Source organism: Brachionichthys hirsutus, chromosome 9, assembly GCF_040956055.1.
Source record: "Brachionichthys hirsutus isolate HB-005 chromosome 9, CSIRO-AGI_Bhir_v1, whole genome shotgun sequence".
Lineage (NCBI taxonomy): Eukaryota > Metazoa > Chordata > Actinopteri > Lophiiformes > Brachionichthyidae > Brachionichthys > Brachionichthys hirsutus.
This window is the reverse complement of record NC_090905.1, coordinates 12,155,728-12,172,960: the sequence shown is the minus strand read 5'-3', so window position 1 is coordinate 12,172,960 and position 17,233 is coordinate 12,155,728. Positions and strand designations below refer to the sequence as shown.

Here is a 17,233-nt window from a genome sequence, read left to right as displayed (position 1 = left end):
TTTTAAAATACATAATTCTTTAAATAATGTACAGTATTTGAATGTACGTTTTTATTTGTTCCTTATATTTAGTTATCCCCACGTTATCTGTATTTTTTTTCTAGATTTGTTATCCTCATTGAAAGTTTGTATTTTCATTGGTTCAATAAAAAAAAAAAGTTACACTTGGCTGTTGGTGATTGGACGATTAAACTTCCAGTCAGTTTTAGACCTGCCCTTCTCAGGCATGACAAAATTTTACTTCCCCAATCTTTAAACATAGTTGCTGATGTTGAATACTTATCAGCGGCATTACTATGATTATGTTTTCAAGGAAGTTTTGGCAGGAAACTACAATCGGCTCACTGAGGACTTTGTCCACTGTATCAGATTTGTGCACCCTTGAAATGCAATATCAATGACAGTCCTTCATCTCCTATCATGTGGTCCTGCCTTGATGTTTTGAACCCTAACAACAAAATATATCTCTGAAGGAGCTGGCATGTAGAGTGGGACTTAATATGGGCTGGAAAACACATACTATTTTCTCCAAGGCCTAGTGGATGGAAAGCACCAGATGTTAGGGGGCTGAGGAGTAGGAGCCCCGTCAGACGGCTTCCACTCAGGGGCAAACCATTTGTTGACTTTGTCTGAATGAGATGGCGCAGGTCATTTTATGGCGTGTAAAAGAATGTTTGCGCTCATGGAAGCATCCTGTTGGCTGCCATGAGTAAAGAGATACATGTTCATACATCATAATTTAATCACCTCTGTGACAGATGCTGCAGAAGGAGCAGTCGGAATGCTGCAGGAGCAGACGGAATGCTGACAGAGTGTTCTGATTGCATAATATCTTTGAAAGGGATCTGGGTGTTGTCGTCTGACTCTTTCAGGTCAGAGCTAACTGACAACTTCTTTGCCAAGGAGCGCTTCTGGTTCGTCAGCGACGCAGATTGTCGCCCTGTCATTATCTTACAGTGCAGTGCATTCCAGATACTGTACAGTGCATCTGGAATGTAGACAGCACTTCACTTTATACGCATTTTGTTTTGTTACAGCCTCATTCCAAAATAGAATAAATGCATTTTTCTCTCTCTGAATATTCTATATACAGCACCCGATAATAGCAATGTGATTCTGATTCTGATTCTGATTCTGGATGGGAGTATAAAGCATTTCATATATCATTGATGTAGACTCTCAGTCATCACATCGTGGTAATCCTTGAAGGTTGAATCTGAAGCAGCCGGAATTCTTCCTCATCTATTCTCATCTTCCTCTCATCCAACAGGCTTCTAGTCTGGCTGGTGTGCAGCACAGAACCTTTAACGTCACACCCTCACAGAGTTGCTGAAGACACACAGTGGTTTGTCTAATCCCGTGAGTCAACAGCCGTGTCAGTTTCACTGGACAAGTGAGACTCACAATGATCCTCTCTCACTCCCACTATGCTAACAAAACCAAAGTTTAAATATCTGTTCTCCTACCAGCCAGTGAAGAAGACGGTTCGTCATGAAGATGGTTTATTCTTTGTCACTTTTTTGAGCCTTCTGATTTCCTCGTGTTTTCTACAGTAGAGACGTGTGATTGTGTGATTGTGTGATTGTGTACCGCGTGGCACGCCGTTGTGTTATCGCAAAAAGGTTCAAGGTTCAAATCCACCTGAGGAGCAGAGGCCTCCGCGTATCCGTGCAGGCTCCCTGACCATTGATCGCTAGGTGTGAGTGGTTGTTTGTGTTGTTGTTTGTGTTGTTGTTGTCTTGTGTCACTCAGGTCACCGCCTCACTGTCAGCGTTGCACAGATACCCCTGAATGAATATGAAGTCAGCACGCTCCACAGAGGGGTCATCCGCCCACGCGCCATGAGGGCCGCGTCTGGCATGTTGTGCACGGATCTGCCCTTGAGTGCCCTTGAATAACAAAGCGTGTGTGTGTTTGGCAGAGGATAAATCATATAAAACCATGGCAAAGGACAAACACTCATCCTCATCATCTGATGAAGAGGGTACAACTAATCAGCACAAGAGGACTCACAGCGGCGCTTTGGCCACTTAGACTGATTGGTCGACCGCTGCGCTGCAATCTGCCTACGCACTGCAAAAAAATCCAATCGAAAAATGACAATATGAAAACAAACAGGTGAAAATGCATTTAATGCCGTCTGTGACAGTTGGTTTGAACAAGGATCAAACACTCCTATTTAAAAGGATGCAAAAAAAAAAACAAGTCCTGTCATATTGAACTTAAAGTCACAGTTCAGAAACGATGGTTAAAATATACGCAAGAAGGATGTCATATTTGGTGGTGGCTGGTATCCACAGACTCTATAAATGGATTGGCTTAAGACTATTCTAAGTGAGGACAAGCCTACAATAAGGATCCCATCCAGAGCCAAGCCACACACACACACACACAGACTCAACAGCAGCAGTATTTATATTTAAATTAAACGTATCAGTGAGTGAATATACATGCTATGTCAATTTAGAGCAGCCTGACTGCTCATGGTTGCTAAACATCTTGAAGGCGGCATCCATGAGGGGCATTAGGCGTCTGAAAGAGGCTCTCAAGGCTAATCTGAGATTAGCGGTGAGGCTCCGTGGAGTCTCTTCTTACCTTATGCTTTAGTTGATGTGGTGGAGGCGTGGAGGTAAAGGTCGGTGCAATGGCCGTATGATGACAGAAGAAATAATGCAATGCCAGAGGACTTTTCAACTGAAAACAGCAAAATGACTTTTTATGAAATGGCTGACTTGCAAACAACATGAACAAGGGCAAGGTCAAGGTCAAATGTATTCATAAAGCACGTATTATTGCAAAGTGCTGTACAATTTAAAAAATTGCCCAAACAAAGAAGTATAGCTATAAAATAGAAAGTACAATATTAAAGCACATAGTACATAAACCATTGCAGTATAAAAGCATAAAACAAAACAAAAATGTACAAAAAAAAAGCCTACGACAGTCGACATAAAAATAATATGCAGCTCAACTTATTTATAAGACAGTGAGAAGAGTTGAGTTTTCAGTAACGATTTAAACATCCTAGGAGTCCGGACAGATCTAATATTTATGGGAACGCTGTTCCATAATTTAGGGGCAGCTCGGTTCCTTTTGGTTTGGAGCCTGATCCAACAGCAACCGACCTGAAGACCTCTCTCTCTCTCTCTGGATCTTTGGGCGACAGATAGAGCTTTACTCTGGCTCGCACCCGGAGCTGAAAGATGCACCTTTGACCACAGAACCAATTTGCTTACCAAATTTAAAATCACAATCGAAAGTGACGCCAAAACTTTTTTTTTTAACGGACCGTTTTTTAGAAGATCTCAATAAAGCCTCACCTGATCAAAACAAAATTTATTATTTAGCATCTCCTCTTGTGTCTGACTGAATTTGAGCTTTTTTAAATGATCTTTTATGTTGTAATGAAAACACTTTGTGTTATATAATATCAATATTACTGACTGCTGGTAGATTACATGCTGCAAGGAGGCCTACAGTACCTGTACGTGGTGTATGGTATGAAAGCACAGTACAAATCCATTAGAATATCACAGTACTTCAGTAGTTGTACTTCTTTTCATTCACTCTTATTACATGTGAAACATGATAATAACTTGAAGCAGGCTGCTCGGGTCACTCTGTGTCAGTGATGGTTGGTACCACACTGCTCAGGTCTCCTCCCTCATCTGATCTGGGATCTGTCAGCCTCTCCTCCTCATCCTGCAGCGCCGCTGCCTTCACGGACAGCCCGAGACGCGTCGATGCTTCTGTTGACGCTGAGTTCGGACGGGAATATTCCTCTGGATTAAATTCCCGACATTTCCTTTTTGGAAAATGGGATTAAACCGAAGCGAGCAGCGGCGAACTGATTGTTTGGTCGGTTTTCAAAAGTCGGCGTGAAGGCGGCTTCATTCCAGGTGAGCTGCGTGCGTCACCTCTGCCGCAGGTAAGGTCCGGTTCGGACTGTTCGGCCCGCTAGTAAACGAAACTAATCCTGCGATGATGAGCACGAGAGGACGCATTAGATTGATCCTTTTTATCATTAAAACACAGACCTTTAGAAAATGAGTTTATAGCTCATAAGAAATGAATACTGTGAATAAACTCTGCTTACTTTTTCTTTTTTCCGCAATAATCAGAGATCATCATCTTTTTTATTTTTTGTGGTTGCCATGTCTGAAAGCAGAAAAGTGTTGGTCAACCTTAAAAATAAATCGAATATATAGCAGTAGTCCATGATAAATATGCACCTTTAGACTCATATAGTGTCTAGACCCGCCGATGGCTGCACCTCTCATCCACCCTTCATCACTCGCCTTCTTGGTGATTGACAGAGTGATTTAATTTGGTGGGGGGGGTTGGTTAACTCCCTGGTATTAGCACTAATCTACAGGTGTAGATGCACTTGTTACAACCACAGGTGTTCCACATAGATCACCAACAGGCTAAAAAAAACAAAAACAATTTGAGGAAGATTTTACACTGTTTATTTTTAGAATTGCAAATGGGTAGAAATATTCTCAAAAACTGCAGCAAAATTTGACATTTTTATTTTTTAAATGCAGGTGAGAAACTTTTATGGAGAATATAACTGCCCGGCTGTTTTGACTGAGCGTCTCTGTCCTGGGTGCTCGTCCCTGTTCTTTAAAAGGTGCCCTAATAGACTTAAGTTGTAATGCACCGCTGAACAGCGCGACTGCAGTCTACCTGTAAGCCATAGCTTAGTTATATAAAACAAAACAGCGGCTCATTCAGCGAGGGAGGCCACTGATCCTGTTTAGTGTTAAGGCCATAATAAGGAGGTATTTTTAGGTGCTACTCTCAAACACCGAAAAGAAGCTGCTTGGATTTCTGCCTTGTAAAATGTTACGTCGAGCTGCACGAGCCTCCCGGCAGGTTATTCTCTGTGCATTTGTGCTTCAGGCCAGCAGAGCCAGAAACGCCATGGCAGCAATGTGCAGCGAGAGCTCCGTTTCAGCCAGACCACGACTGTCCACCAGCAGCAGCAGCACACCCGATGAGGAGCTGGCTGTCATTGAAAATGGAGACAGCAGGTTTGACATCACCATGCAATTTGTCAGATTGATGCTACACTAAAATGTTGGGGTTCTGGGAACGTTTGAGGGTGTGTTCAGCGATTTAACCACCTGAGAACCGAACTTTGAACCTTGGTCAGTCTGAAACGAGTCACTTTAAACTGACCTGGTGACATTTACTTATCTTCGTTCTCATTTTTACACCTGCCGTCTTGCAGGACTCGCTCTCCTTCCCTCTCAGAGAGAACGTTGTCTCACAGAGACCTATTTACAGGTTCCGGGGCTATGGCCAGGTAAACATGTGCAGTAATACTTTTAAGTTCTAAGTGGGTATTTACCAGTGGTGGAAAGTAAGTCAAGCGTCGTAAGTTGATTCATTTAAATAACTCCACTTGAGGTTCAAAGAGATTCAATTTCCAATGTTTCACAAAAAGATAATATTCAGTCAAATATCTAAACAATGAATCAGAATACTGAAATATTTCTCTCCCTTTAATTCTGTCACATTATGTTGAGAACCAGTGGCATTAAAACGACTTCACCTTACATCATATAATAACGAATCCGACATCAGCGCTAACACACAGACGCTGAAGAATTCTAAAATATAATACTGTAATGCAATTTTTTATTTTTATTTTTTTTACTTTAAATACCTTTTCCACCTTTGGTATTTACTAATTCTGTCATCTGATCAATGGCTGATAGTCTAGCCCGGGGTCACTTTGTTCCTCTTTGCCTCCCAGGCTGTCTTACTTCTTCTACATGCTGAGGAACTGGAGGCATCACCGAGCCAACCCCGAGACACAGAGCAACGACTCTTTCCTCGAGCGCTTCAGAGGCCCTGATCTCAAAGATATCGCCCACCGAGGGAGCGGCGCCCAGCCTCTGGGTCACGATGACACAAGCCGTGACAGAAAGTAAGGACTGGCCCTCGTAGCAGTGACGCTGACGGCCACTAAAAAAAAAAAAGAATCCATGCGTGAGTCCTTGAAAGATGAATGGAGATGGTGAAAAACTCCCCATCTCGTGTTGTTGTTTTTAGATTTTATCAGGCAGTAATGCCTGGATCTCGATAGAAAAGTCTTTACTTCTTAGGGATTTGTATCCGCAAGGCCGTGCAAGTCGGTGTGGTTTGAAATTGAGATGCAGCTCCAGGCCACGTTGGTGTTTGGTGATTACATATCCAGTAATCTCAGCTTGCGATTACAGGGCTCTGGCTTTAAGCTTGAAGGTGATTAGCTTTCCCTTGGCGCAGGCCTGTGATGCGCTGAGCTCATGACCCTCTAAGACAACGACTTGAATCAGGTCTCTGATGTGTGACTGAATCATTGATAGATCACAGCAGATGAATAATGACAAAAAAAGAAAAGCAAAACTCAATATTTGGTATCTATTTTTTTCTTATTATTTTTTACTAGCTTTAGTGTGAACACATGATGTGATTATTACTCTACTAACCAAGTCAAATGTCTTCCAGTTCATGACCCCATAAAATATTTCACTGGATATTTTTATGGGACCACAACCAACTTCAAGAGAAGTCATCAAAAATATTTTGTGGGACGAGAGAAGACTGTTAAGAAAATGTTTATTTAGAATGTAACAAGATATAAATTACAAAAGCACTCCTCTGCCGCCTCCGCTAAGCAGCTCATTCCCCTCATAAATAGATTTACACCGTCCTCATGGTGATCTACATTATCATCAAAAGGTTCTAGATTGTTCTTGGTATCTTTATACACCAACCATGAAAAGTAAAAGTGAATCAGAGTTGATGTGTATTTGTAACAGAATTTTGAATCCATAAATGCAGTTTTCAATGTTACAATTAAATATTTTTTCCAAACTTCATTCTGGATCAGATCCAGGAGACATTTTGCATGATAGTTCATTATGATTGTGATTTTTGGTGAGTGAATTGAATGCATATATTACAAGATGTGATTTTTTTAAAAGCCTCCATTATAAGTAAATGTAAACATCCAGATTTTCTTTTATCCGGATCGCTCGCAAAATTTAATGGGATCTAAATTAGACCAAGATGCATCCAGCAGTTTTTCCGTAATACTGCTTCCAGACAGACAAATGGAAAACGCTGTCAAAGACATGTCCTACTCGGCCGAGGCAACAACAGCGGGTGGAGACTTGGACAATGTTCACTTTGAAGAACTTTCCTGTCAAACATTCTGCAGGATCACTTTGCAAAACTGCTGTCCTTTCTTTCTCAACTCTTGTTAGTAAGTGGCCGCTAGCTGCTTACAACATGAATAACTGCAACAACACAGACAAGTAAGTGGAACAGTGTCTATCATGTGGACAGTGTAGCATAGCTACCCCCCCCCCCCCAGAGACCCCGTTCATGTAGTCTAGGAGCCCTCTGAGAGCCCCCCCTAGACCATCTCTGTTCTTTATAAAAGCACTGGAAACTATATGAAATACTACCCACTGTCCATAGCAAAAAAGAGGAGGTCACAAAAGATGTGAAAAAGGAGGATGAGAAAAAGGACGAGAAGAAAGATGAGAAAAAGGATGATAAGAAGGATGAGAAAAAGGATGATAAGAAAGATGAGAAAAAGAAAGGGGAACCTCCGTAAGTATATCATGAGTCATAGAGAGCAGCAACACAGGAGTCGTCGGCGTTGCTTCGTGCATCAAGCTATGCTGTTGTTGTTGTTTTTAGGAAAGACATCTGGATCATGGATCCAGCGACAGACCAGTACTACAGGTGGCTGTCCATCATCTCAGGCCCGGTGTTTTATAACCTGATGATGATTGTAACGAGGTATTGTTTGTTCTTCAGAATTCACTCTACAGCATGTTCAATATATATATATTTTAAAAAAATACAATTGTGTTTTTCTTCCAGAGCCTGTTTTAATGAACTCCAGAACACATATACAAAACTCTGGATAGTCCTGGACTACACCGCCGATGCCATCTACTACATGGACAGCTTTGTCAGGTCAAGGACAGGTTGGACTTTTAGTACAGAATCTATTTGTCTTTTAGTTTTGGATTTGCCTTTGACTTCCATGTTTGTCTTCAGGTTATCTGGAGCAAGGCCTGCTGGTGAAGGATTCCAAGAAACTGAGGGATAAGTACAGAACGACACCCCAGTTCAAATACGACATGGTGGCAATGATACCCACTGATCTGCTGTTCCTGAAATTCGGATTCAACAACCCGGAATTCAGATTCAATCGCCTTTGCAAAATCCCAAGGCTCTTTGAGTTCTTTGAGCGAACTGAAACCAGAACCAGCTTCCCGAACATGTTTCGGATCAGCAACCTCGTGCTCTATATCCTTGTTATTATCCACTGGAACGCTTGCATGTTCTTTTCCATTTCAAAGACCATTGGTTTTGGCAGTGACACCTGGGTTTATCCCAACATCAGCCACCCGGAGTACGGCCGCCTGGCCAGGATGTACATCTACTCCTTGTACTGGTCCACGCTGACCCTCACCACCATCGGAGAGACGCCGCCGCCAGTCAGGGACGTTGAATTCCTCTTTGTCATTTCCGACTTCCTCACCGGTGTGCTTATCTTTGCCAGTATTGTCGGCAATGTCGGTGCCATGATCTCCAACATGAACGCCTCTCGCGCAGAGTTCCAAGCAAAGATCGACTCCATAAAGCAGTACATGCAGTTTCGAAAGGTCACCAAAGACCTGGAGGCCCGGGTCATCAAGTGGTTTGACTACTTGTGGACTGAGAAGAAGACCTGCGATGAGAAGGAAGTTTTGAAGAACCTCCCAGACAAGCTCAGGGCGGAGATCGCCATTAATGTACATTTGGACACGCTGAAAAAAGTGCGTATTTTCCAAGATTGCGAAGCTGGTCTGCTGATTGAATTGGTGCTGAAGCTGCAGCCACAAGTGTTCAGTCCTGGCGATTACATCTGTAAGAAGGGGGATATTGGCCGGGAGATGTACATCATCAAGGAAGGGAAGCTAGCTGTGGTGGCTGACGACGGCGTCACCCAGTTTGTCGTGCTCAGTGATGGCGCCTACTTTGGGGAAATCAGTATCTTGGGAATCAAGGGTAGTAAAGCGGGCAACAGGAGAACAGCCAACATCAGAAGCGTGGGCTACTCGGATCTTTTTGCCCTGTCCAAGGATGACTTGGTGGAAGCTCTCACTGAGTATCCAGATGCTAAGAAAGCTCTGGAGGAGAAGGGGAAATCCATCTTGATGAAAGACAACCTGATCGATGAGGCGATCGCCAACGCTGGCGCCGACCCCAAAGACTTGGAGGAGAAAATCGTTAAGCTGCAGACCAACTTGGACGCCATGCAGACAAAGTTCGCAAAGTTGATGGCAGAGGTAACCTCCGGCCAGATAAGGATGAAGCAAAGGGTCACCGAGATGGAGAGCAAAGCGAAATCCATAACGCCGGAGGACCTGTCAGAGGTGGTGGCTGACAAAGACAAAAAAGTGCAGTGATGAGAGTAGATGACGAAAGGACCCAACAGAAACAGAAGGGAAGGGATTTCTATTTAATGTTGTAGATGACGCTTCTTAAAAACCCATGTTTATATCAATTTGTACTTTTATTATTGTCATGTGTCAAACTGTTTGCAGTGTCTGGCATCCAGTTGCATGAAATGACTTGAGTATTTCCATGAGAAGCCCGCGCGCATGCAAATAAATGGCTTCTCCGAGCCTTAGAATAATGGGAATGGTTCTTTTCCTAATCAGTGTTGATATTCCTTTATATTTAAAATATGATGCAAATGTAATCCGTTTGATGTATGAGTGTAGAGAAAAAAGCCCAAAGGCAGTTCTGTTCATAAGTTACTATCAGCACACACGATCAGAACCGCAATGTTAAGTGAATAAACATCAAAATGTTCGTTTAACTAAACAGCTAGTATTTCATTTTGCGGGCTGTTTCTGCAAATATACATACTATATATGCAGTGTATATATAACTGTGTATATATAGGTAGCTGCAGTTTCATTGCTGTCTGGTTGTGACTTTTAGCTTCATGCTTTATGCGCAGGCCAAACTCTAACCCTAGCAGCAACGCTGTGAACTCTAAATCAGACGAGAGTGAGCAAAAAACTTTCAGGGCTCTCTTGGTTTGATCGCTGACTCACTAGCTATGTTATGAATTGATAGTAAACATGTTATTTGTTTGGCTTTAAACTTGATCATGTGTTTTAAGTGGAAATTCATTTAATTTCAATGAGAAATGTTCTGGATTTTTTTGTACTTTTATTTGCTTTGCATAACAATCACTTTCCATTTGCTTCACATTATCTGCGCATTCTCTATATACCTGAGATATGTGGCCAAATAAACCTTTTCTTTAAATCAGCATCAAACATGTGGCAGGAGCTCTTGGAAATGTGCAATCCAAGAAACAAAACAAAAAAGGCAAACAACCTAACGGAAAGCGTAACACTTCATAGTGACTAGTCAGCCAGTACGTTTCAAACCACACTGCATCTGCTCAGGCTTATTTTATGTATGCAACAGGCACAACACAGGAATAAATAAGCTTAAATTTGTTCTCGCTCTGACAGAAAGACATTTAAACAGTGTGTCAGGGAGGCTAGCTCGGTATTTCAAAAGGCTTCGGTGTGCGACAAATACAATCACAACAAAGGAGCACCATAATCTTATTCCACTCAGTTGTAGGAAGAGAGCCTGAGGACTGAATACTGTTACACCATGAAAAATAAAACACACACAAAAAAAATCCAAAGCAAGTCCTTAAATATAATGCGTGTGCTGCTTTCAATAAAGTGCACTTTCACAGTTTCAAATGATTGTCCAGAAACTAAACACACAAGCATAAACAGTGCAAGTCCAATGTTAAATTCTTTGGGAAATCTACTGATTTGTAAATGGCCGCAGCTCAGAGGAGCTCTGGCCTCAGAGTGAAGTGTTAGGCACCGAGTTATTGCAGCAGATTTTGTGATACTCCCTCATTTACTTAAAATTCAGTCAGAAACTCTCTCTGTGGATCTCTCACAGCATTCCAAATCCTTTGGCATAGGTGATGGCCTTGAGGAGTCTTTCCCTCAGTTTTTCCTTGGAGGAGTATTCAGGGAGCAGCAGTGCGTTAAAGCAGGTGTGAGACGTTGGCAGCCTGAAACACAGGGTGAAGTATGAGAGGGATGCTGGGCTGGATGAAACCGGCGCATCACGCATCAACAGATTGTTGGGATTTTGTTTGACGAGCAAGGAAACGTAATAGCTGGTACAGCTACATCTCAGGTATGCTGGCTCCTTCAGCACTGTTCTGTACCTGTCTGTGTCGGAGCCATTCTTTGCAATGATCATTTTCAATTTGCCGAGCCCGCCGACCGGTGCTCTGTCTGTGCCTGTGGTAAACTGAAGGAACAGCCTTTTCTGCTCCTCTCCAAAAGAGTGAATCGTTTCCCAGAAATCCCTGCGTGCAGAAATAAAGGAGAGCGAAGATCTCACTCGTAAAAATCAAGCGATTCTTGCGCTGTAAAATGTTGGTTGAAGCCTATTTTGGAATTGGCCTCGTTGATGCGTTTTCCATTCGGAGAAAAATCAGACTTACTTGATGATTTGACTGTCTCTGTTATAACCTCCGTCGTATTCAGTTGTCTTTTCGAGTGCGTCAAAGTCGAGTTTCTGTGAAAGCCAAGCAGAGTTCTCTTTAAGTCGTAAACACAGGCGACAATAAAACAACACAAATGGAAATCAAGGTTTACTTCCTCACCCTGCTTCCACAGATAAGCAGCTCCACTTCCTCAGGTCTGAACAAATACTTCAGTGGGGACTCATTTGTGACTATGAGGAAGCCTTTTTTGAAGGCTTTGAACTGCCTCTCCACACTCTTGTTCAGTATGTACTCAGTATATAGGTACACAAACTCCTGCGAATAACCACAAAAGTAAAAACGACTGTTACATGTACAGCAAAGTTTGCAGGATTACAGAAAAATGACCCAACAGACTTCTAGGAAACGCGAAATTGAAGAATTCTTTGTCATTTCACCTGTCTATTCTCCTTGGTAACAGGGATCTGATCGCCCTGCTCTTTTAATTCGTGTAAAACGGGGCTTCCAAAAAGGTCTTTGTGTGATATCTGGAAGGTAAGCATCATGTCCTCCTCCACATTGCCAGAATGCTCAAGCAACCCCTTCAGACTCTGGTAGAGGGCCTGCAGGCAAAACAGCAAACAACTGCTGTTAGTCATGTTTTGGGATATTTGGGAAATAGATTTAATTTAGAAGATTGAAGCCCATAAATCTGAACCCAGATGGCAGTCAGCTTAGCATACAGGCTCAAAACAGCTAGCCTGCCTCTGTTCAAAAGTAATATAACTCACCTGCTTTTAAAAAGTTACAAGTCTTTCTGAAAGTTTATTTTGTTTAAATCTACTTGAAGAAATAGATATATTAAGTTTCAGTTGAGCAACAAAAACCTTTTTCCCTCGTCATTTTCCTGACCGAGTCTTTAACTAGTTGTCTGGAAAAATCATATGAAGACTAGAGCCAAGCTTCCCTGTGTCGAGCAACTCATTCCAGAAACGCTGAAAACTATACAATGCTGCAAATTATCCTTGAGAATGTCGTACGGTTTATTACAGACACATCTGCAGCAGAGGAAGGCATCTGTAAAACAAAGATCTAAATCCAGCACCGATTTATCGCCTTCGCTGTCTGTTAGCTTTGCAGAAGTTTACTGTACTGGATGCGAGTCCGACAGGTCCAAGTAGGTTCCTTCCTTGCCCAACAACTTCCTGTAGACAACCATGGGGAAATGCACATCCAGGATGCAGTTGTTGTAAATGGCCAGACCCAGGACCAGTCCAACCAGAGTGTACTGTGCTTCATTCTCTAGTGAGGAGGAGTTAAACCAAAAGAGCTTCGTCTCGTCATCATAGGTGAACATTCCTGTTCAGAGAATCAAACAGAAGGAGAGAAGCATGCACAAAGAAAGAGGAATAGATCAAGCAACAGTTAAGCATCACTGCCTCATACATTCAATACATCCCTGGAGAGGCTTAGCTACGCAAGATTAGTATCAATTCTCTCATCTACCCCTTGTCAAGAGAGCAAACGTGCATTTCAAAAATGTATTCCCTTAATATGCGCTGTAACATGGACGTATGGAAAGCCAACATGGACAGGATAGAGTCGTCATTCCAAGCCTCACCTATGTCTGGATTGAAAATCTCCTCCAAGACCAACTGAAAGAATTCCTTTGAAACGCCTCCCTCGTCGACACCTTGTTCCCCCTCAAACTCGACGAACAGCTGCTTCTTCAGATCGGACGGGTGCTCCATGGAGATCATCTCCAGCTGCAACACAGGAGGTTAATCCAAAGGCAAAACACCACAGGGCCAAACACACCATGAGCAGCAAACACGCCTGTAACCCACTCGCACGAGGGCGTCGTCGATGATGTGATCCCTGCGGACTTTGACCTTGAGGTAAGGGTTGGGTTCCTGACCCTGGGCCATGCTGTAGAAGGCTGTGAGCCGTCGCTCACTGTACATCCTGATCCTGTTGTCATAATACAGTCCTTGGTTCTTAGTGACGGCACTGAGAATGAAGGGGCAGCTCTGGAAAGAAAACTTGGTTTCAGCATTGACCTTGAAGAAGGTGAAGTCCTTGTCCATCTCCAACACTTCGTTCAGAGACTCGTTTATGAACTCCTCAAAGGGGATGAGGGGCTTTATGCTATCTATCGATCTGACACCCAGGTCTTTCTCTAGGGCATCGACCTGGGGACCCTTCTTATAGAGCCGCTCCTCACCCAGCAGCTCATGCAGGGTGAGCCCGTCCGACTCCACGTCCTCCTCGTCCTCCTCGTTGTGCTCCACGTCCACATTCCCACCCTGGATGCTTGCGTAGAAGACAACTTTCAAACACTGGGTCGCAGCCACAACAGTCTCGTCGTCGTTCACCAGATTTTCACCGTCATATTCATTGCTGACAACTGTGAAAGTGATGAGCTGCTGGAAGGTCTCCATCACGCGGCGGATGTGTGGGAGATCATACATGGACCACAGCTTTGACAGCCTGGCGAGAGCACTCACCGGCAGTTTGCTCATCGCCTTGCAAAACTGCGGCAATGCGACTTCCAGGTACTCCGGGCTGTGAAGGTTTCTGTTCTCCATCACAATGATGAAGATATTCAGGTAATTTGGGTTCGTCTCATACACATCAAGGTATTCCAGGTCCAGTTCCATATTTGGAGTGAGATAAATGAGCGCATTCACAAGAGCTGCTTCTACCTGACTGATGGACAGAATTTTGTCGTAGACCCTCCTCACAGCGGAGACGTCAACTGTGACCTCACAAGGGTCAGGCATTTTATTAAGACCCTCGTTTGATGAGCGAGACGAAGCGGAAGCGCCCTGCGCACTCTGCTGGGGCACATCTGGCGGTTTAAAAGAGTCAAGGTTTTCAGTAGAGCCGGGTTCATCCTTCCTGAAGCTCTGCATCAAGGCATCGACATTCGAGAAAATCCTGCCGATGGTACGGACAAGAGCAGAGTAATCCCCTTCCTCCTCACAGAAACTCAGGATCATACATGCGGTGTTCTCGGTGAGGTAATGAACATCTGCAGCAAAACAGGAAGAGAAAAAGTGAGTGAACACGGAGAAGGCGGATCTCAAAGCCAGCGAAGAGTCAGTTTTACAATACCCGAGAAGTCCTCTTTGAGGGGAAACGGGTCCACATGACTCATTGTGCTGTCCAGACGAGCGTTTTCATTGGTGCTGGCTTCTGAGGGGGGGTTGTCAGACTCTTTCTCGGAGGGGTGAAGATTGCAGAGTTTGGCATTGATCTTAAACAGCTCAAGTGCTTTGGCGGCTGCTGAATTGTTATCCAAAGGTTGAAAGTCACGACGCGATGCGCAGAACTCATTGGCGCAGTCGCCATTTCCACAGCCTTCGGTTAACTGCCGGAAGTAGCGCTCAATGAGATGCTTTGCAGCTGCTTTGTTCCTGCGTGAGACATTTGAACAGGAAGTCAGACTTATAATTCCAACATGATCAGCTATAATGAATGTCAAATTTAGGATGATACCGAAGGAAAGCATTTCAATGAATCAGAAAATGTACCGGTACTGGGATTCTTGTGTTGAAAGACACAGACTGATGATGATGATGCAACGCTTACACATATTAATAGATGACTGCATGTATATCAGCTCAGCTGCTACTCGAATGGTTTAGGCGACTCACATTCAGCTGGATTCAGGCACTCTCCTGCAGGCCCGATTTACAGTCCTCTGAAAGAAATGTTAACCAGTGACCTACGACCCCAACGCTGGAAAACATGAATAAAACCGTTAACTCCTTCAGGTATCTGATAATGTCTTCCATCCGGTTACGTTATCATCTGATGTCATTCCTCTAAACCCAATTATTTGCTTTATAGAAATAAGCGTCTGCGCTTATTTTTTTAGGTTTAGGTCTTTATTCAAAGATTGCTGCTGCATCACGATCTCTAAATACGTTAAATGTTGACGTAAGTTAAACTAGGGATGATTTCACTCAAATTATTTGTAACTCAAATTATATATAATATATAAGATTAAAATCACGCCAGTGTCTCCCCCTTATAAACAATGACGTCACGTAAACAACGTGCGTAAACAAGAGAGAGCCGCTCGTGCTGTTCTTCAGCTGCGCGATGGTTACAAATGTGAAAATAATTAACAACATGATTGATCAGCGACCGGTAAAATACAAGTGATGTAGAAATGACTCTAAACTCATCATACATGAAACTCTGCTCTTAATTGGGAGGAGACGCTTCAAAACGCTGCAGAAAACATTCACATTAACATTAATCAGTTCCCATCCGAGACACACAATATGGCCACCTGGTTCAATAACAAGCAGGCACGGAGACATTTCACCACCGTGGTTTGGCAACAACCTGACAGCTGACTGGTGACGTCACGCAGCATGGCTTATGAAGCAATTCATGGTGTTTTACTAAAAATAAACAGATTATATCAAGATGACTATCAAAAAGACAAACAAACTAAGGCGAGGAACGCAGCATGAACTGATTCGCCTGGATCAGCTTCAAGCACTAACCTGTGATTTAAACAGGGACTCGATCCAGTCTGTCAGTGACGCTGCGAAATAATAGAAACGTCCTCCGGTAACCGGAGAGCTGCAGCTTTTAACGACAGCAGTCCGTCCGGTCGAAAGAGCTCCCGCTTCGGTAACGACACGGAGCCTCGGCGCGGTTCAGAAAGCCCAGTGAGGGGCAAACATTTGTTTTGTAAGTCACAGTAAACGACCCTCCACCGCCATCTGTAAACAACAACAGAGGTATCCCGGCATGCACCGCGAGGCGGTCAAACACCCGCCCCGCCCTCCGGAGTAACCCGGATGTATAAACAGATCACAAACACCACCCAAAAACGCTGTTTTATCAATCTAACTGTTTGGTTTATTTAAAGTCCGTAATTCAGTCATGTTATATCATTTAATGGAATATATCTTGTTTCGCAAGTTTTACGAAACCACTAACATTATTTTTTAGTAATGCACTGAACTAAAAGGTCATCAAAAGGTCATCACGCTTGCAGTACCTCATGCCAAGCCTAGGGGTCACTGTAACGACACAAATAATCGAACATTCAGTTTGGGGACACTTTTGTCAGAAGTTATTTTATTTTGTTTTATTCGATTGAGGAAACAGTAAAAGTGCACTGGACCCTGCCGTGCAGAGTCCAGTGCACTTTGGGTAATAACACCATATCCTGTGTTTGTAAAACTCAGCTCCCTTCCAGAAATTTCACGGGGTCTAAGAGTGTCTAAAATTGAGATTGTCACAACACTCATCCCTGGAACATATCAAATAACCTCCATTTTAACGCCGGTACATCAAGAATGTGAACAGAGTTGAGCGGAAGACACTGAAGGTTGCGTGTAGGAAACGTGTAGTGAGAGGAGGATTATTATAGCAGCGCTTACAGGAATGGGTTTACAGACGAACCGAGACAGAGATCACTCTGGAAATCAAGACACGTCTCCTGTGATCAGTCGGATAGATGAATACCTCTCAGCCCGCTAACCCCAGGCTCTTAATATGAGCTCATCAACTCAGGAGATTTATAACACTTCAGCTGAAAGGGACTGAAATATTCATGAGGCAAAACCAAGGAATTTCCAATCCCGATATGTTCCTCATGCATTTTTCACAGTATTACGGCCCTCTGGGATGTTCCTTATTCTAGTATTAAAGCCATCCCTT

General features: G+C 43.3%; 2 protein-coding genes across 2 annotated transcripts; one reads left to right on the top strand and one right to left on the bottom strand.

The window, feature by feature from the left end:
• The first annotated feature begins 5,307 nt into the window (after positions 1-5,307).
• Positions 5,308-9,464, top strand: cnga3a (cyclic nucleotide gated channel subunit alpha 3a). Its single transcript, XM_068743235.1, is given in 6 exon segments — positions 5,308-5,938; positions 7,260-7,322; positions 7,477-7,611; positions 7,702-7,803; positions 7,888-7,994; positions 8,068-9,464. Coding segments are annotated over 6 exon segments (1,959 nt in total). The 5' UTR covers positions 5,308-5,783.
• A 755-nt stretch (positions 9,465-10,219) lies between these two features.
• ube3a (ubiquitin protein ligase E3A) lies at positions 10,220-16,284 on the bottom strand. The gene is made up of 11 exons (XM_068743238.1): positions 16,066-16,284; positions 15,202-15,286; positions 14,660-14,961; positions 13,390-14,576; positions 13,164-13,308; positions 12,696-12,901; positions 12,001-12,165; positions 11,723-11,878; positions 11,561-11,634; positions 11,279-11,422; positions 10,220-11,119 (listed from the first exon to the last, which is right to left on the bottom strand). Coding segments are annotated over exons 2-11 (2,502 nt in total). The 5' UTR covers positions 15,204-15,286; positions 16,066-16,284; the 3' UTR covers positions 10,220-10,998.
• Between the last annotated feature and the right edge of the window lie 949 nt (positions 16,285-17,233).